Genomic DNA, 20,087 nt, shown 5'->3' on the forward strand with positions numbered 1-20,087 from the left:
CTCTGCAGCTGTGCTCCCACTGATGGTGCTGCTAGGCAGAGGAACCGTGGTTGTCAGTTCCACAGGAGCACTCGTCGATGTTACTGTGGTATCTGCTGGGGATGTGGTGTCCGGAAGAGATGTGGAGGTCTCCGGAATGGAAGTGGAGCCTGTAGTGGTGCTCTCGGGTAGGGTGGTCGTCAGAAGAGGAATTGTAGTTGTCCTTTCTATTGCAGTAGCACTAGTTATTGCTGTAGTTTCGGCTGTAGAAGTGGTCCCTCCAGGAGAGGTTGATGGTATACCTGTGGTAGAGGTGGCTGCAGCTGTGCTCTCAGACCCTGACGTACTAAGGAGGGAAACCATGGTTGTCTCCTCGGCAGTAGAAGGACTGACAGTCGGTGTAGTCTCAGGGGAGGAAGTGGTCGCCAGTGGAGCTGTGGAGGTCTGTGGCCCACTTGAGGTTGCTTGAGCAGTGCTTGTAGGAAGTGTACTGCTAGGTAATTCTGCTGTCGTTGTCCCTTCTGTTGTACCGGCACTAGGAATTGCTGTACTTTCAGCTGCAGTAGTTGTCTCTGCACGAGAGGTGGATGTTTCTGCGGCGGTAGAGCTGGCTAAAGGTGTGCTTTCAGGTAGCGAAGTTGGAGGTACGGAAACTGTGGTGGTCTCCGCCACTGTACTCAGAGTCGCGCTGGTCGACTTCTCTCTTGGTGATGTGCTCTCTGCGGGAGATGTGGATGTCTCTGACGCAGGAGATGTCTCTGCAGCTGTGCTCCCACTGATGGTGCTGCTAGGCAGAGGAACCGTGGTTGTCAGTTCCACTGGAGCACTCGTCGATGTTACTGTGGTATCTGCAGGGGATGTGGTATCCGGAAGAGATGTGGAGGTCTCCGGAATGGAAGTGGAGGCTGTAGTGGTGCTCTCGGGTAGGGTGGTCGTCAGAAGAGGAATTGTAGTTGTCCTTTCTATTGCAGTAGCACTAGTTATTGCTGTAGTTTCGGCTGTAGAAATGGTCCCTCCGGGAGAGGTTGATGGTATACCTGTGGTAGAGGTGGCTGCAGCTGTGCTCTCAGACTGGGACGTACTAAGGAGGGAAACCATGGTTGTCTCCTCGGCAGTAGAAGGACTGACAGTTGGTGTAGTCTCAGGGGAGGAAGTGGTCGCCAGTGGAGCTGTGGAGGTCTGTGGCCCACTTGAGGTTGCTTGAGCAGTGCTTGTAGGAAGTGTACTGCTAGGTAACTCTCCTGTCGTTGTCCCTTCTGTTGTACCAGCACTAGGAATTGCTGTACTTTCAGCTGCAGTAGTTGTCTCTGCACGAGAGGCGGATGTTTCTGCGGCGGTAGAGCTGGCTAAAGTTGTGCTTTCAGGTAGCGAAGTTGGAGGTACGGAAACTGTGGTGGTCTCCGCCACTGTATTCAGAGTCGAGCTTGTCGTCTTCTCTCTTGGTGATGTGCTCTCTGCGGGAGATGTGGATGTCTCTGACGCAGGAGATGTCTCTGCAGCTGTGCTCCCACTGATGGTGCTGCTAGGCAGAGGAACCGTGGTTGTCAGTTCCACTGGAGCACTCGTCGATGTGACTGTGGTATCTGCTGGGGATGTGGTGTCCGGAAGAGATGTGGAGGTCTCCGGAATGGAAGTGGAGGCTGTAGTGGTGCTCTCGGGTAGGGTAGTCGTCAGAAGAGGAATTGTAGTTGTCCTTTCTATTGCAGTAGCACTAGTTATTGCTGTAGTTTCGGCTGTAGAAGTGGTCCCTACGGGAGAGGTTGATGGTATACCTGTGGTAGAGGTGGCTGCAGCTGTGCTCTCAGACTCTGACGTACTAAGGAGGGAAACCATGGTTGTCTCCTCGGCAGTAGAAGGACTGACAGTCGGTGTAGTCTCAGGGGAGGAAGTGGTCGCCAGTGGAGCTGTGGAGGTCTGTGGCCCACTTGAGGTTGCTTGAGCAGTGCTTGTAGGAAGTGTACTGCTAGGTAATTCTGCTGTCGTTGTCCCTTCTGTTGTACCAGCACTAGGAATTGCTGTACTTTCAGCTGCAGTAGTTGTCTCTGCACGAGAGGCGGATGTTTCTGCGGCGGTAGAGCTGGCTAAAGGTGTGCTTTCAGGTAGCGAAGTTGGAGGTACGGAAACTGTGGTGGTCTCCGCCACTGTACTCAGAGTCGCGCTTGTCGTCTTCTCTCTTGGGGATGTGCTCTCTGCGGGAGATGTGGATGTCTCTGACGCAGGAGATGTCTCTGCAGCTGTGCTCCCACTGATGGTGCTGCTAGGCAGAGGAACCGTGGTTGTCAGTTCCACTGGAGCACTCGTAGATGTTACTGTGGTATCCGCTGGGGATGTGGTGTCCGGAAGAGATGTGGTGGTCTTCGGAATAGAAGTGGAGGCTGTAGTGGTGCTCTCGGGTAGGGTAGTCGTCAGAAGAGGAATTGTAGTTGTCCTTTCTATTGCAGTAGCACTAGTTATTGCTTTAGTTTCTGCTGTAGAAGTGGTCCCTCCGGTAGAGGTTGATGGTATACCTGTGGTAGAGGTGGCTGCAGCTGTGCTCTCAGACTGTGACGTACTAAGGAGGGAAACCATGGTTGTCTCCTCAGCAGTAGAAGGATTGACAGTCGGTGTAGTCTCAGGGGAGGAAGTGGTCGCCAGTGGAGCTGTGGAGGTCTGTGGCCCACTTGAGGTTGCTTGAGCAGTGCTTGTAGGAAGTGTACTGCTAGGTAATTCTGCTGTCGTTGTCCCTTCTGTTGTACCAGCACTAGGAATTCCTGTACTTTCAGCTGCAGTAGTTGTCTCTGCACGAGAGGCGGATGCTTCTGCGGCGGTAGAGCTGGGTAAACCTGTGCTTTCAGGTAACGAAGTTGGAGGTACGGAAACTGTGGTGGTCTCCGCCACTGTACTCAGAGTCGCGCTTGTCGTCTTCTCTCCTGGTGATGTGCTCTCTGCGGGAGATGTGGATGTCACTGACGCAGGAGATGTCTCTGCAGCTGTGCTCCCACTGATGGTGCTGCTAGGCAGAGGAACCGTGGTTGTCAGTTCCACTGGAGCACTCGTAGATGTTACTGTGGTATCCACTGAGGATGTGGTGTCCGGAAGGGATGTGGAGGTCTCCGGAATGGAAGTGGAGGCTGTAGTGGTGCTCTCGGGTAGGGTAGTCGTCAGAAGAGGAATTGTAGTTGTCCTTTCTATTGCAGTAGCACTAGTTATTGCTGTAGTTTCTGCTGTAGAAGTGGTCCCTCCGGTAGAGGTTGATGGTATACCTGTGGTAGAGGTGGCTGCAGCTGTGCTCTCAGACTGTGACGTACTAAGGAGGGAAACCATGGTTGTCTCCTCTGCAGTAGAAGGATTGACAGTCGGTGTAGTCTCAGGGGAGGAAGTGGTCGCCAGTGGAGCTGTGGAGGTCTGTGGCCCACTTGAGGTTGCTTGAGCAGTGCTTGTAGGAAGTGTACTGCTAGGTAATTCTGCTGTCGTTGTCCCTTCTGTTGTACCAGCACTAGGAATTGCTGTACTTTCAGCTGCAGTAGTTGTCTCTGCACGAGAGGCGGATGTTTCTGCGGCGGTAAAGCTGGCTAAAGTTGTGCTTTCAGGTAGCGAAGTTGGAGGTACGGAAACTGTGGTGGTCTCCGCCACTGTACTCAGAGTCGCGCTGGTCGACTTCTCTCTTGGTGATGTGCTCTCTGCGGGAGATGTGGATGTCTCTGACGCAGGAGATGTCTCTGCAGCTGTGCTCCCACTGATGGTGCTGCTAGGCAGAGGAACCGTGGTTGTCAGTTCCACTGGAGCACTCGTCGATGTTACTGTGGTATCTGCTGGGGATGTGGTATCCTGAAGAGATGTGGAGGTCTCCGGAATGGAAGTGGAGGCTGTAGTGGTGCTCTCGGGTAGGGTGGTCGTCAGAAGAGGAATTGTAGTTGTCCTTTCTATTGCAGTAGCACTAGTTATTGCTGTAGTTTCGGCTGTAGAAGTGGTCCCTCCGGGAGAGGTTGATGGTATACCTGTGGTAGAGGTGGCTGCAGCTGTGCTCTCAGACTGGGACGTACTAAGGAGGGAAACCATGGTTGTCTCCTCGGCAGTAGAAGGATTGACAGTCGGTGTAGTCTCAGGGGAGGAAGTGGTCGCCAGTGGAGCTGTGGAGGTCTGTGGCCCACTTGAGGTTGCTTGAGCAGTGCTTGTAGGAAGTGTACTGCTAGGTAACTCTGCTGTCGTTGTCCCTTCTGTTGTACCAGCACTAGGAATTGCTGTACTTTCAGCTGCAGTAGTTGTCTCTGCACGAGAGGCGGATGTTTCTGCGGCGGTAGAGCTGGCTAAAGTTGTGCTTTCAGGTAGCGAAGTTGGAGGTACGGAAACTGTGGTGGTCTCCGCCACTGTATTCAGAGTCGAGCTTGTCGTCTTCTCTCTTGGTGATGTGCTCTCTGCGGGAGATGTGGATGTCTCTGACGCAGGAGATGTCTCTGCAGCTGTGCTCCCACTGATGGTGCTGCTAGGCAGAGGAACCGTGGTTGTCAGTTCCACTGGAGCACTCGTCGATGTGACTGTGGTATCTGCTGGGGATGTGGTGTCCGGAAGAGATGTGGAGGTCTCCGGAATGGAAGTGGAGGCTGTAGTGGTGCTCTCGGGTAGGGTAGTCGTCAGAAGAGGAATTGTAGTTGTCCTTTCTATTGCAGTAGCACTAGTTATTGCTGTAGTTTCGGCTGTAGAAGTGGTCCCTACGGGAGAGGTTGATGGTATACCTGTGGTAGAGGTGGCTGCAGCTGTGCTCTCAGACTCTGACGTACTAAGGAGGGAAACCATGGTTGTCTCCTCGGCAGTAGAAGGACTGACAGTCGGTGTAGTCTCAGGGGAGGAAGTGGTCGCCAGTGGAGCTGTGGAGGTCTGTGGCCCACTTGAGGTTGCTTGAGCAGTGCTTGTAGGAAGTGTACTGGTAGGTAATTCTGCTGTCGTTGTCCCTTCTGTTGTACCAGCACTAGGAATTGCTGTACTTTCAGCTGCAGTAGTTGTCTCTGCACGAGAGGCAGATGCTTCTGCGGCGGTAGAGCTGGGTAAACCTGTGCTTTCAGGTAACGAAGTTGGAGGTACGGAAACTGTGGTGGTCTCCGCCACTGTACTCAGAGTCGCGCTTGTCGTCTTCTCTCCTGGTGATGTGCTCTCTGCGGGAGATGTGGATGTCACTGACGCAGGAGATGTCTCTGCAGCTGTGCTCCCACTGATGGTGCTGCTAGGCAGAGGAACCGTGGTTGTCAGTTCCACTGGAGCACTCGTAGATGTTACTGTGGTATCCACTGAGGATGTGGTGTCCGGAAGAGATGTGGAGGTCTCCGGAATGGAAGTGGAGGCTGTAGTGGTGCTCTCGGGTAGGGTAGTCGTCAGAAGAGGAATTGTAGTTGTCCTTTCTATTGCAGTAGCACTAGTTATTGCTGTAGTTTCTGCTGTAGAAGTGGTCCCTCCGGTAGAGGTTGATGGTATACCTGTGGTAGAGGTGGCTGCAGCTGTGCTCTCAGACTGTGACGTACTAAGGAGGGAAACCATGGTTGTCTCCTCTGCAGTAGAAGGATTGACAGTCGGTGTAGTCTCAGGGGAGGAAGTGGTCGCCAGTGGAGCTGTGGAGGTCTGTGGCCCACTTGAGGTTGCTTGAGCAGTGCTTGTAGGAAGTGTACTGCTAGGTAATTCTGCTGTCGTTGTCCCTTCTGTTGAACCGGCACTAGGAATTGCTGTACTTTCAGCTGCAGTAGTTGTCTCTGCACGAGAGGCGGATGTTTCTGCGGCGGTAAAGCTGGCTAAAGTTGTGCTTTCAGGTAGCGAAGTTGGAGGTACGGAAACTGTGGTGGTCTCCGCCACTGTACTCAGAGTCGCGCTGGTCGACTTCTCTCTTGGTGATGTGCTCTCTGCGGGAGATGTGGATGTCTCTGACGCAGGAGATGTCTCTGCAGCTGTGCTCCCACTGATGGTGCTGCTAGGCAGAGGAACCGTGGTTGTCAGTTCCACTGGAGCACTCGTCGATGTTACTGTGGTATCTGCTGGGGATGTGGTATCCTGAAGAGATGTGGAGGTCTCCGGAATGGAAGTGGAGGCTGTAGTGGTGCTCTCGGGTAGGGTGGTCGTCAGAAGAGGAATTGTAGTTGTCCTTTCTATTGCAGTAGCACTAGTTATTGCTGTAGTTTCGGCTGTAGAAGTGGTCCCTCCGGGAGAGGTTGATGGTATACCTGTGGTAGAGGTGGCTGCAGCTGTGCTCTCAGACTGGGACGTACTAAGGAGGGAAACCATGGTTGTCTCCTCGGCAGTAGAAGGACTGACAGTCGGTGTAGTCTCAGGGGAGGAAGTGGTCGCCAGTGGAGCTGTGGAGGTCTGTGGCCCACTTGAGGTTGCTTGAGCAGTGCTTGTAGGAAGTGTACTGCTAGGTAACTCTGCTGTCGTTGTCCCTTCTGTTGTACCAGCACTAGGAATTGCTGTACTTTCAGCTGCAGTAGTTGTCTCTGCACGAGAGGCGGATGTTTCTGCGGCGGTAAAGCTGGCTAAAGTTGTGCTTTCAGGTAGCGAAGTTGGAGGTACGGAAACTGTGGTGGTCTCCGCCACTGTACTCAGAGTCGAGCTTGTCGTCTTCTCTCTTGGTGATGTGCTCTCTGCGGGAGATGTGGATGTCTCTGACGCAGGAGATGTCTCTGCAGCTGTGCTCCCACTGATGGTGCTGCTAGGCAGAGGAACCGTGGTTGTCAGTTCCACTGGAGCACTCGTCGATGTGACTGTGGTATCTGCTGGGGATGTGGTGTCCGGAAGAGATGTGGAGGTCTCCGGAATGGAAGTGGAGGCTGTAGTGGTGCTCTCGGGTAGGGTAGTCGTCAGAAGAGGAATTGTAGTTGTCCTTTCTATTGCAGTAGCACTAGTTATTGCTGTAGTTTCGGCTGTAGAAGTGGTCCCTCCGGGAGAGGTTGATGGTATACCTGTGGTAGAGGTGGCTGCAGCTGTGCTCTCAGACTCTGACGTACTAAGGAGGGAAACCATGGTTGTCTCCTCGGCAGTAGAAGGACTGACAGTCGGTGTAGTCTCAGGGGAGGAAGTGGTCGCCAGTGGAGCTGTGGAGGTCTGTGGCCCACTTGAGGTTGCTTGAGCAGTGCTTGTAGGAAGTGTACTGCTAGGTAATTCTGCTGTCGTTGTCCCTTCTGTTGTACCAGCACTAGGAATTGCTGTACTTTCAGCTGCAGTAGTTGTCTCTGCACGAGAGGCGGATGTTTCTGCGGCGGTAGAGCTGGCTAAAGCTGTGCTTTCAGGTAGCGAAGTTGGAGGTACGGAAACTGTGGTGGTCTCCGCCACTGTACGCAGAGTCGCGCTGGTCGACATCTCTCCTGGTGATGTGCTCTCTGCGGGAGATGGGGATGTCCCTGACGCAGGAGATGTCTCTGCAGCTATGCTCCCACTGATGGTGCTGCTAGGCAGAGGAACCGTGGTTGTCAGTTCCACTGGAGCACTCGTATATGTTACTGTGGTATCCGCTGGGGATGTGGTGTCAGGAAGAGATGTGGTGGTCTCCGGAATGACAGTGGAGGCTGTAGTGGTGCTCTCGGGTAGAGTAGTCGTCAGAAGAGGAATTGTAGTTGTCCTTTCTATTGCAGTAGCACTAGTTATTGCTGTAGTTTCGGCTGTAGAAGTGGTCCCTCCGGGAGAGGTTGATGGTATACCTGTGGTAGAGGTGGCTGCAGCTGTGCTCTCAGACTGTGACGTACTAAGGAGGGAAACCATGGTTGTCTCCTCGGCAGTAGAAGGATTGACAGTCGGTGTAGTCTCAGGGGAGGAAGTGGTCGCCCGTGGAGCTGTGGAGGTCTGTGGCCCACTTGAGGTTGCTTGAGCAGTGCTTGTAGGAAGTGTACTGCTAGGTAATTGTGCTGTCGTTGTCCCTTCTGTTGTACCAGCACTAGGAATTGCTGTACTTTCAGCTGCAGTAGTTGTCTCTGCACGAGAGGCGGATGTTTCTGCGGCGGTAGAGCTGGCTAAAGATGTGCTTTCAGGTAGCGAAGTTGGAGCTACGGAAAATGTGGTGGTCTCCGCCACTGTACTCAGAGTCGCGCTGGTCGACATCTCTCCTGGTGATGTGCTCTCTGCGGGAGATGGGGATGTCCCTGACGCAGGAGATGTCTCTGCAGCTGTGCTCCCACTGATGGTGCTGCTAGGCAGAGGAACCGTGGTTGTCAGTTCCACTGGAGCACTCGTATATGTTACTGTGGTATCCACTGGGGATGTGGTGTCCGGAAGAGATGTGGTGGTCTCCAGAATGACAGTGGAGGCTGTAGTGGTGCTCTCGGGTAGGGTAGTCGTCAGAAGAGGAATTGTAGTTGTCCTTTCTATTGCAGTAGCACTAGTTATTGCTGTAGTTTCGGCTGTAGAAGTGGTCCCTCCGGGAGAGGTTGATGGTATACCTGTGGTAGAGGTGGCTGCAGCTGTGCTCTCAGACTGTGACGTACTAAGGAGGGAAACCATGGTTGTCTCCTCGGCAGTAGAAGGACTGACAGTCGGTGTAGTCTCAGGGGAGGAAGTGGTCGCCAGTGGAGCTGTGGAGGTCTGTGGCCCACTTGAGGTTGCTTGAGGAGTGCTTGTAGGAAGTGTACTGCTAGGTAATTCTGCTGTCGTTGTCCCTTCTGTTGTACCAGCACTAGGAATTGCTGTACTTTCAGCTGCAGTAGTTGTCTCTGCACGAGAAGCGGATGTTTCTGCGGCGGTAGAGCTGGCTAAAGCTGTGCTTTCAGGTAGCGAAGTTGGAGCTACGGAAACTGTGGTGGTCTCCGCCACTGTACTCAGAGTCGCGCTGGTCGACATCTCTCCTGGTGATGTGCTCTCTGCGGGAGATGGGGATGTCCCTGACGCAGGAGATGTCTCTGCAGCTGTGCTCCCACTGATGGTGCTGCTAGGCAGAGGAACCGTGGTTGTCAGTTCCACTGGAGCACTCGTCGATGTTACTGTGGTATCTGCTGGGGATGTGGTGTCCGGAAGAGATGGGGAGGTCTCCGGAATGGAAGTGGAGGCTGTAGTGGTGCTCTCGGGTAGGGTGGTCGTCGGTAGGGTGGTCGTCAGAAGAGGAATTGTAGTTGTCCTTTCTATTGCAGTAGCACTAGTTATTGCTGTAGTTTCGGCTGTAGAAGTGGTCCCTCCGGGAGAGGTTGATGGTATACCTGTGGTAGAGGTGGCTGCAGTTGTGCTCTCAGACCCTGACGTACTAAAGAGGGAAACCATGGTTGTCTCCTCAGCAGTAGAAGGACTGACAGTCGGTGTAGTCTCAGGGGAGGAAGTGGTCGCCAGTGGAGCTGTGGACGTCTGTGGCCCACTTGAGGTTGCTTGAGCAGTGCTTGTAGGAAGTGTACTGCTAGGTAATTCTGCTGTCGTTGTCCCTTCTGTTGTACCAGCACTAGGAATTGCTGTACTTTCAGCTGCAGTAGTTGTCTCTGCACGAGAGGCGGATGTTTCTGCGGCGGTAGAGCTGGCTAAAGCTGTGCTTTCAGGTAGCGAAGTTGGAGCTACGGAAACTGTGGTGGTTTCCGCCACTGTACTCAGAGTCGCGCTTGTCGTCTTCTCTCTTGGTGATGTGCTCTCTGCGGGAGATGTGGATGTCTCTGACGCAGGAGATGTCTCTGCAGCTGTGCTCCCACTGATGGTGCTGCTAGGCAGAGGAACCGTGGTTGTCAGTTCCACTGGAGCACTCGTAGATGTTACTGTGGTATCTGCTGGGGATGTGGTGTCCGGAAGAGATGTGGAGGTCTCCGGAATGACAGTGGAGGCTGTAGTGGTGCTCTCGGGTAGGGTAGTCGTCAGAAGAGGAATTGTAGTTGTCCTTTCTATTGCAGTAGCACTAGTTATTGCTGTAGTTTCAGCTGTAGAAGTGGTCCCTCCGGTAGAGGTTGATGGTATACCTGTGGTAGAGGTGGCTGCAGCTGTGCTCTCAGACTGGGACGTACTAAGGAGGGAAACCATGGTTGTCTCCTCGGCAGTAGAAGGACTGACAGTCGGTGTAGTCTCAGGGGAGGAAGTGGTCGCCAGTGGAGCTGTGGAGGTCTGTGGCCCACTTGAGGTTGCTTGAGCAGTGCTTGTAGGAAGTGTACTGCTAGGTAATTCTGCTGTCGTTGTCCCTTCTGTTGTACCAGCACTAGGAATTGCTGTACTTTCAGCTGCAGTAGTTGTCTCTGCACGAGAGGCGGATGTTTCTGCGGCGGTAGAGCTGGCTAAAGCTGTGCTTTCAGGTAGCGAAGTTGGAGCTACGGAAACTGTGGTGGTCTCCGCCACTGTACTCAGAGTCGCGCTGGTCGACATCTCTCCTGGTGATGTGCTCTCTGCGGGAGATGGGGATGTCCCTGATGCAGGAGATGTCTCTGCAGCTGTGCTCCCACTGATGGTGCTGCTAGGCAGAGGAACCGTGGTTGTCAGTTCCACTGGAGCACTCGTCGATGTTACTGTGGTATCTGCTGGGGATGTGGTGTCCGGAAGAGATGTGGAGGTCTCCGGAATGGAAGTGGAGGCTGTAGTGGTGCTCTCGGGTAGGGTGGTCGTCAGAAGAGGAATTGTAGTTGTCCTTTCTATTGCAGTAGCACTAGTTATTGCTGTAGTTTCGGCTGTAGAAGTGGTCCCTCCGGGAGAGGTTGATGGTATACCTGTGGTAGAGGTGGCTGCAGCTGTGCTCTCAGACTGTGACGTACTAAGGAGGGAAACCATGGTTGTCTCCTCGGCAGTAGAAGGACTGACAGTCGGTGTAGTCTCAGGGGAGGAAGTGGTCGCCAGTGGAGCTGTGGAGGTCTGTGGCCCACTTGAGGTTGCTTGAGGAGTGCTTGTAGGAAGTGTACTGCTAGGTAATTCTGCTGTCGTTGTCCCTTCTGTTGTACCAGCACTAGGAATTGCTGTACTTTCAGCTGCAGTAGTTGTCTCTGCACGAGAGGCGGATGTTTCTGCGACGGTAGAGCTGGCTAAAGCTGTGCTTTCAGGTAGCGAAGTTGGAGCTACGGAAACTGTGGTGGTCTCCGCCACTGTACTCAGAGTCGCGCTGGTCGACATCTCTCCTGGTGATGTGCTCTCTGCGGGAGATGTGGATGTCTCTGACGCAGGAGATGTCTCTGCAGCTGTGCTCCCACTGATGGTGCTGCTAGGCAGAGGAACCGTGGTTGTCAGTTCCACTGGAGCACTCGTAGATGTTACTGTGGTATCCGCTGGGGATGTGGTGTCCGGAAGAGATGTGGTGGTCTTCGGAATGGAAGTGGAGGCTGTAGTGGTGCTCTCGGGTAGGGTAGTCGTCAGAAGAGGAATTGTAGTTGTCCTTTCTATTGCAGTAGCACTAGTTATTGCTGTAGTTTCGGCTGTAGAAGTGGTCCCTCCGGGAGAGGTTGATGGTATACCTGTGGTAGAGGTGGCTGCAGCTGTGCTCTCAGACTGTGACGTACTAAGGAGGGAAACCATGGTTGTCTCCTCGGCAGTAGAAGGACTGACAGTCGGTGTAGTCTCAGGGGAGGAAGTGGTCGCCAGTGGAGCTGTGGAGGTCTGTGGCCCACTTGAGGTTGCTTGAGGAGTGCTTGTAGGAAGTGTACTGCTAGGTAATTCTGCTGTCGTTGTCCCTTCTGTTGTACCAGCACTAGGAATTGCTGTACTTTCAGCTGCAGTAGTTGTCTCTGCACGAGAAGCGGATGTTTCTGCGGCGGTAGAGCTGGCTAAAGCTGTGCTTTCAGGTAGCGAAGTTGGAGCTACGGAAACTGTGGTGGTCTCCGCCACTGTACTCAGAGTCGCGCTGGTCGACATCTCTCCTGGTGATGTGCTCTCTGCGGGAGATGGGGATGTCCCTGACGCAGGAGATGTCTCTGCAGCTGTGCTCCCACTGATGGTGCTGCTAGGCAGAGGAACCGTGGTTGTCAGTTCCACTGGAGCACTCGTCGATGTTACTGTGGTATCTGCTGGGGATGTGGTGTCCGGAAGAGATGTGGAGGTCTCCGGAATGGAAGTGGAGGCTGTAGTGGTGCTCTCGGGTAGGGTGGTCGTCGGTAGGGTGGTCGTCAGAAGAGGAATTGTAGTTGTCCTTTCTATTGCAGTAGCACTAGTTATTGCTGTAGTTTCGGCTGTAGAAGTGGTCCCTCCGGGAGAGGTTGATGGTATACCTGTGGTAGAGGTGGCTGCAGTTGTGCTCTCAGACCCTGACGTACTAAAGAGGGAAACCATGGTTGTCTCCTCAGCAGTAGAAGGACTGACAGTCGGTGTAGTCTCAGGGGAGGAAGTGGTCGCCAGTGGAGCTGTGGACGTCTGTGGCCCACTTGAGGTTGCTTGAGCAGTGCTTGTAGGAAGTGTACTGCTAGGTAATTCTGCTGTCGTTGTCCCTTCTGTTGTACCAGCACTAGGAATTGCTGTACTTTCAGCTGCAGTAGTTGTCTCTGCACGAGAGGCGGATGTTTCTGCGGCGGTAGAGCTGGCTAAAGCTGTGCTTTCAGGTAGCGAAGTTGGAGCTACGGAAACTGTGGTGGTTTCCGCCACTGTACTCAGAGTCGCGCTTGTCGTCTTCTCTCTTGGTGATGTGCTCTCTGCGGGAGATGTGGATGTCTCTGACGCAGGAGATGTCTCTGCAGCTGTGCTCCCACTGATGGTGCTGCTAGGCAGAGGAACCGTGGTTGTCAGTTCCACTGGAGCACTCGTAGATGTTACTGTGGTATCTGCTGGGGATGTGGTGTCCGGAAGAGATGTGGAGGTCTCCGGAATGACAGTGGAGGCTGTAGTGGTGCTCTCGGGTAGGGTAGTCGTCAGAAGAGGAATTGTAGTTGTCCTTTCTATTGCAGTAGCACTAGTTATTGCTGTAGTTTCAGCTGTAGAAGTGGTCCCTCCGGTAGAGGTTGATGGTATACCTGTGGTAGAGGTGGCTGCAGCTGTGCTCTCAGACTGGGACGTACTAAGGAGGGAAACCATGGTTGTCTCCTCGGCAGTAGAAGGACTGACAGTCGGTGTAGTCTCAGGGGAGGAAGTGGTCGCCAGTGGAGCTGTGGAGGTCTGTGGCCCACTTGAGGTTGCTTGAGCAGTGCTTGTAGGAAGTGTACTGCTAGGTAATTCTGCTGTCGTTGTCCCTTCTGTTGTACCAGCACTAGGAATTGCTGTACTTTCAGCTGCAGTAGTTGTCTCTGCACGAGAGGCGGATGTTTCTGCGGCGGTAGAGCTGGCTAAAGCTGTGCTTTCAGGTAGCGAAGTTGGAGCTACGGAAACTGTGGTGGTCTCCGCCACTGTACTCAGAGTCGCGCTGGTCGACATCTCTCCTGGTGATGTGCTCTCTGCGGGAGATGGGGATGTCCCTGATGCAGGAGATGTCTCTGCAGCTGTGCTCCCACTGATGGTGCTGCTAGGCACAGGAACCGTGGTTGTCAGTTCCACTGGAGCACTCGTCGATGTTACTGTGGTATCTGCTGGGGATGTGGTGTCCGGAAGAGATGTGGAGGTCTCCGGAATGGAAGTGGAGGCTGTAGTGGTGCTCTCGGGTAGGGTGGTCGTCAGAAGAGGAATTGTAGTTGTCCTTTCTATTGCAGTAGCACTAGTTATTGCTGTAGTTTCGGCTGTAGAAGTGGTCCCTCCGGGAGAGGTTGATGGTATACCTGTGGTAGAGGTGGCTGCAGCTGTGCTCTCAGACTGTGACGTACTAAGGAGGGAAACCATGGTTGTCTCCTCGGCAGTAGAAGGACTGACAGTCGGTGTAGTCTCAGGGGAGGAAGTGGTCGCCAGTGGAGCTGTGGAGGTCTGTGGCCCACTTGAGGTTGCTTGAGGAGTGCTTGTAGGAAGTGTACTGCTAGGTAATTCTGCTGTCGTTGTCCCTTCTGTTGTACCAGCACTAGGAATTGCTGTACTTTCAGCTGCAGTAGTTGTCTCTGCACGAGAGGCGGATGTTTCTGCGACGGTAGAGCTGGCTAAAGCTGTGCTTTCAGGTAGCGAAGTTGGAGCTACGGAAACTGTGGTGGTCTCCGCCACTGTACTCAGAGTCGCGCTGGTCGACATCTCTCCTGGTGATGTGCTCTCTGCGGGAGATGTGGATGTCTCTGACGCAGGAGATGTCTCTGCAGCTGTGCTCCCACTGATGGTGCTGCTAGGCAGAGGAACCGTGGTTGTCAGTTCCACTGGAGCACTCGTAGATGTTACTGTGGTATCCGCTGGGGATGTGGTGTCCGGAAGAGATGTGGTGGTCTTCGGAATGGAAGTGGAGGCTGTAGTGGTGCTCTCGGGTAGGGTAGTCGTCAGAAGAGGAATTGTAGTTGTCCTTTCTATTGCAGTAGCACTAGTTATTGCTTTAGTTTCTGCTGTAGAAGTGGTCCCTCCGGTAGAGGTTGATGGTATACCTGTGGTAGAGGTGGCTGCAGCTGTGCTCTCAGACTGTGACGTACTAAGGAGGGAAACCATGGTTGTCTCCTCAGCAGTAGAAGGATTGACAGTCGGTGTAGTCTCAGGGGAGGAAGTGGTCGCCAGTGGAGCTGTGGAGGTCTGTGGCCCACTTGAGGTTGCTTGAGCAGTGCTTGTAGGAAGTGTACTGCTAGGTAATTCTGCTGTCGTTGTCCCTTCTGTTGTACCAGCACTAGGAATTCCTGTACTTTCAGCTGCAGTAGTTGTCTCTGCACGAGAGGCAGATGCTTCTGCGGCGGTAGAGCTGGGTAAACCTGTGCTTTCAGGTAACGAAGTTGGAGGTACGGAAACTGTGGTGGTCTCCGCCACTGTACTCAGAGTCGCGCTTGTCGTCTTCTCTCCTGGTGATGTGCTCTCTGCGGGAGATGTGGATGTCACTGACGCAGGAGATGTCTCTGCAGCTGTGCTCCCACTGATGGTGCTGCTAGGCAGAGGAACCGTGGTTGTCAGTTCCACTGGAGCACTCGTCGATGTTACTGTGGTATCCACTGAGGATGTGGTGTCCGGAAGAGATGTGGAGGTCTCCGGAATGGAAGTGGAGGCTGTAGTGGTGCTCTCGGGTAGGGTAGTCGTCAGAAGAGGAATTGTAGTTGTCCTTTCTATTGCAGTAGCACTAGTTATTGCTGTAGTTTCTGCTGTAGAAGTGGTCCCTCCGGTAGAGGTTGATGGTATACCTGTGGTAGAGGTGGCTGCAGCTGTGCTCTCAGACTGTGACGTACTAAGGAGGGAAACCATGGTTGTCTCCTCTGCAGTAGAAGGATTGACAGTCGGTGTAGTCTCAGGGGAGGAAGTGGTCGCCAGTGGAGCTGTGGAGGTCTGTGGCCCACTTGAGGTTGCTTGAGCAGTGCTTGTAGGAAGTGTACTGCTAGGTAATTCTGCTGTCGTTGTCCCTTCTGTTGAACCGGCACTAGGAATTGCTGTACTTTCAGCTGCAGTAGTTGTCTCTGCACGAGAGGCGGATGTTTCTGCGGCGGTAAAGCTGGCTAAAGTTGTGCTTTCAGGTAGCGAAGTTGGAGGTACGGAAACTGTGGTGGTCTCCGCCACTGTACTCAGAGTCGCGCTGGTCGACTTCTCTCTTGGTGATGTGCTCTCTGCGGGAGATGTGGATGTCTCTGACGCAGGAGATGTCTCTGCAGCTGTGCTCCCACTGATGGTGCTGCTAGGCAGAGGAACCGTGGTTGTCAGTTCCACTGGAGCACTCGTCGATGTTACTGTGGTATCTGCTGGGGATGTGGTATCCTGAAGAGATGTGGAGGTCTCCGGAATGGAAGTGGAGGCTGTAGTGGTGCTCTCGGGTAGGGTGGTCGTCAGAAGAGGAATTGTAGTTGTCCTTTCTATTGCAGTAGCACTAGTTATTGCTGTAGTTTCGGCTGTAGAAGTGGTCCCTCCGGGAGAGGTTGATGGTATACCTGTGGTAGAGGTGGCTGCAGCTGTGCTCTCAGACTGGGACGTACTAAGGAGGGAAACCATGGTTGTCTCCTCGGCAGTAGAAGGACTGACAGTCGGTGTAGTCTCAGGGGAGGAAGTGGTCGCCAGTGGAGCTGTGGAGGTCTGTGGCCCACTTGAGGTTGCTTGAGCAGTGCTTGTAGGAAGTGTACTGCTAGGTAACTCTGCTGTCGTTGTCCCTTCTGTTGTACCAGCACTAGGAATTGCTGTACTTTCAGCTGCAGTAGTTGTCTCTGCACGAGAGGCGGATGTTTCTGCGGCGGTAGAGCTGGCTAAAGTTGTGCTTTCAGGTAGCGAAGTTGGAGGTACGGAAACTGTGGTGGTCTCCGCCACTGTACTCAGAGTCGAGCTTGTCGTCTTCTCTCTTGGTGATGTGCTCTCTGCGGGAGATGTGGATGTCTCTGACGCAGGAGATGTCTCTGCAGCTGTGCTCCCACTGATGGTGCTGCTAGGCAGAGGAACCGTGGTTGTCAGTTCCACTGGAGCACTCGTCGATGTGACTGTGGTATCTGCTGGGGATGTGGTGTCCGGAAGAGATGTGGAGGTCTCCGGAATGGAAGTGGAGGCTGTAGTGGTGCTCTCGGGTTGGGTAGTCGTCAGAAGAGGAATTGTAGTTGTCCTTTCTATTGCAGTAGCACTAGTTATTGCTGTAGTTTCGGCTGTAGAAGTGGTCCCTCCGGGAGAGGTTGATGGTATACCTGTGGTAGAGGTGGCTGCAGCTGTGCTCTCAGACTCTGACGTACTAAGGAGGGAAACCATGGTTGTCTCCTCGGCAGTAGAAGGACTGACAGTCGGTGTAGTCTCAGGGGAGGAAGTGGTCGCCAGTGGAGCTGTGGAGGTCTGTGGCCCACTTGAGGTTGCTTGAGCAGTGCTTGTAGGAAGTGTACTGCTAGGTAATTCTGCTGTCGTTGTCCCTTCTGTTGTACCAGCACTAGGAATTGCTGTACTTTCAGCTGCAGTAGTTGTCTCTGCACGAGAGGCGGATGTTTCTGCGGCGGTAGAGCTGGCTAAAGCTGTGCTTTCAGGTAGCGAAGTTGGAGGTACGGAAACTGTGGTGGTCTCCGCCACTGTACGCAGAGTCGCGCTGGTCGACATCTCTCCTGGTGATGTGCTCTCTGCGGGAGATGGGGATGTCCCTGACGCAGGAGATGTCTCTGCAGCTATGCTCCCACTGATGGTGCTGCTAGGCAGAGGAACCGTGGTTGTCAGTTCCACTGGAGCACTCGTATATGTTACTGTGGTATCCGCTGGGGATGTGGTGTCAGGAAGAGATGTGGTGGTCTCCGGAATGACAGTGGAGGCTGTAGTGGTGCTCTCGGGTAGAGTAGTCGTCAGAAGAGGAATTGTAGTTGTCCTTTCTATTGCAGTAGCACTAGTTATTGCTGTAGTTTCGGCTGTAGAAGTGGTCCCTCCGGGAGAGGTTGATGGTATACCTGTGGTAGAGGTGGCTGCAGCTGTGCTCTCAGACTGTGACGTACTAAGGAGGGAAACCATGGTTGTCTCCTCGGCAGTAGAAGGATTGACAGTCGGTGTAGTCTCAGGGGAGGAAGTGGTCGCCCGTGGAGCTGTGGAGGTCTGTGGCCCACTTGAGGTTGCTTGAGCAGTGCTTGTAGGAAGTGTACTGCTAGGTAATTCTGCTGTCGTTGTCCCTTCTGTTGTACCAGCACTAGGAATTGCTGTACTTTCAGCTGCAGTAGTTGTCTCTGCACGAGAGGCGGATGTTTCTGCGGCGGTAGAGCTGGCTAAAGATGTGCTTTCAGGTAGCGAAGTTGGAGCTACGGAAAATGTGGTGGTCTCCGCCACTGTACTCAGAGTCGCGCTGGTCGACATCTCTCCTGGTGATGTGCTCTCTGCGGGAGATGGGGATGTCCCTGACGCAGGAGATGTCTCTGCAGCTGTGCTCCCACTGATGGTGCTGCTAGGCAGAGGAACCGTGGTTGTCAGTTCCACTGGAGCACTCGTATATGTTACTGTGGTATCCACTGGGGATGTGGTGTCCGGAAGAGATGTGGTGGTCTCCAGAATGACAGTGGAGGCTGTAGTGGTGCTCTCGGGTAGGGTAGTCGTCAGAAGAGGAATTGTAGTTGTCCTTTCTATTGCAGTAGCACTAGTTATTGCTGTAGTTTCGGCTGTAGAAGTGGTCCCTCCGGGAGAGGTTGATGGTATACCTGTGGTAGAGGTGGCTGCAGCTGTGCTCTCAGACTGTGACGTACTAAGGAGGGAAACCATGGTTGTCTCCTCGGCAGTAGAAGGACTGACAGTCGGTGTAGTCTCAGGGGAGGAAGTGGTCGCCAGTGGAGCTGTGGAGGTCTGTGGCCCACTTGAGGTTGCTTGAGGAGTGCTTGTAGGAAGTGTACTGCTAGGTAATTCTGCTGTCGTTGTCCCTTCTGTTGTACCAGCACTAGGAATTGCTGTACTTTCAGCTGCAGTAGTTGTCTCTGCACGAGAAGCGGATGTTTCTGCGGCGGTAGAGCTGGCTAAAGCTGTGCTTTCAGGTAGCGAAGTTGGAGCTACGGAAACTGTGGTGGTCTCCGCCACTGTACTCAGAGTCGCGCTGGTCGACATCTCTCCTGGTGATGTGCTCTCTGCGGGAGATGGGGATGTCCCTGACGCAGGAGATGTCTCTGCAGCTGTGCTCCCACTGATGGTGCTGCTAGGCAGAGGAACCGTGGTTGTCAGTTCCACTGGAGCACTCGTCGATGTTACTGTGGTATCTGCTGGGGATGTGGTGTCCGGAAGAGATGTGGAGGTCTCCGGAATGGAAGTGGAGGCTGTAGTGGTGCTCTCGGGTAGGGTGGTCGTCGGTAGGGTGGTCGTCAGAAGAGGAATTGTAGTTGTCCTTTCTATTGCAGTAGCACTAGTTATTGCTGTAGTTTCGGCTGTAGAAGTGGTCCCTCCGGGAGAGGTTGATGGTATACCTGTGGTAGAGGTGGCTGCAGTTGTGCTCTCAGACCCTGACGTACTAAAGAGGGAAACCATGGTTGTCTCCTCAGCAGTAGAAGGACTGACAGTCGGTGTAGTCTCAGGGGAGGAAGTGGTCGCCAGTGGAGCTGTGGACGTCTGTGGCCCACTTGAGGTTGCTTGAGCAGTGCTTGTAGGAAGTGTACTGCTAGGTAATTCTGCTGTCGTTGTCCCTTCTGTTGTACCAGCACTAGGAATTGCTGTACTTTCAGCTGCAGTAGTTGTCTCTGCACGAGAGGCGGATGTTTCTGCGGCGGTAGAGCTGGCTAAAGCTGTGCTTTCAGGTAGCGAAGTTGGAGCTACGGAAACTGTGGTGGTTTCCGCCACTGTACTCAGAGTCGCGCTTGTCGTCTTCTCTCTTGGTGATGTGCTCTCTGCGGGAGATGTGGATGTCTCTGACGCAGGAGATGTCTCTGCAGCTGTGCTCCCACTGATGGTGCTGCTAGGCAGAGGAACCGTGGTTGTCAGTTCCACTGGAGCACTCGTAGATGTTACTGTGGTATCTGCTGGGGATGTGGTGTCCGGAAGAGATGTGGAGGTCTCCGGAATGACAGTGGAGGCTGTAGTGGTGCTCTCGGGTAGGGTAGTCGTCAGAAGAGGAATTGTAGTTGTCCTTTCTATTGCAGTAGCACTAGTTATTGCTGTAGTTTCAGCTGTAGAAGTGGTCCCTCCGGTAGAGGTTGATGGTATACCTGTGGTAGAGGTGGCTGCAGCTGTGCTCTCAGACTGGGACGTACTAAGGAGGGAAACCATGGTTGTCTCCTCTGCAGTAGAAGGATTGACAGTCGGTGTAGTCTCAGGGGAGGAAGTGGTCGCCAGTGGAGCTGTGGAGGTCTGTGGCCCACTTGAGGTTGCTTGAGCAGTGCTTGTAGGAAGTGTACTGCTAGGTAATTCTGCTGTCGTTGTCCCTTCTGTTGAACCGGCACTAGGAATTGCTGTACTTTCAGCTGCAGTAGTTGTCTCTGCACGAGAGGCGGATGTTTCTGCGGCGGTAAAGCTGGCTAAAGTTGTGCTTTCAGGTAGCGAAGTTGGAGGTACGGAAACTGTGGTGGTCTCCGCCACTGTACTCAGAGTCGCGCTGGTCGACTTCTCTCTTGGTGATGTGCTGTCTGCGGGAGATGTGGATGTCTCTGACGCAGGAGATGTCTCTGCAGCTGTGCTCCCACTGATGGTGCTGCTAGGCAGAGGAACCGTGGTTGTCAGTTCCACTGGAGCACTCGTCGATGTTACTGTGGTATCTGCTGGGGATGTGGTATCCTGAAGAGATGTGGAGGTCTCCGGAATGGAAGTGGAGGCTGTAGTGGTGCTCTCGGGTAGGGTGGTCGTCAGAAGAGGAATTGTAG

At 53.6% G+C, this 20,087-nt stretch overlaps 1 protein-coding gene across 1 annotated transcript in view; it reads right to left on the reverse strand.

The window, feature by feature from the left end:
- Positions 1 to 20,087, reverse strand: part of MUC16 (mucin 16, cell surface associated) — a 129,141-nt gene that overhangs the window by 104,010 nt on the left and 5,044 nt on the right. The window contains exons 2-7 of the mRNA XM_075903397.1: positions 17,434 to 18,768; positions 5,901 to 6,576; positions 4,941 to 5,108; positions 4,206 to 4,373; positions 2,736 to 2,903; positions 1,266 to 1,433 (exon numbers count right to left, since the gene is read on the reverse strand). Of these exons, the coding sequence (XP_075759512.1) occupies positions 1,266 to 1,433; positions 2,736 to 2,903; positions 4,206 to 4,373; positions 4,941 to 5,108; positions 5,901 to 6,576; positions 17,434 to 18,768 (2,683 nt within the window). The remainder of the gene's footprint in view (positions 1 to 1,265; positions 1,434 to 2,735; positions 2,904 to 4,205; positions 4,374 to 4,940; positions 5,109 to 5,900; positions 6,577 to 17,433; positions 18,769 to 20,087) is intronic.

Source organism: Pelodiscus sinensis, chromosome 19 (assembly GCF_049634645.1).
Source record: "Pelodiscus sinensis isolate JC-2024 chromosome 19, ASM4963464v1, whole genome shotgun sequence".
NCBI lineage: Eukaryota > Metazoa > Chordata > Testudines > Trionychidae > Pelodiscus > Pelodiscus sinensis.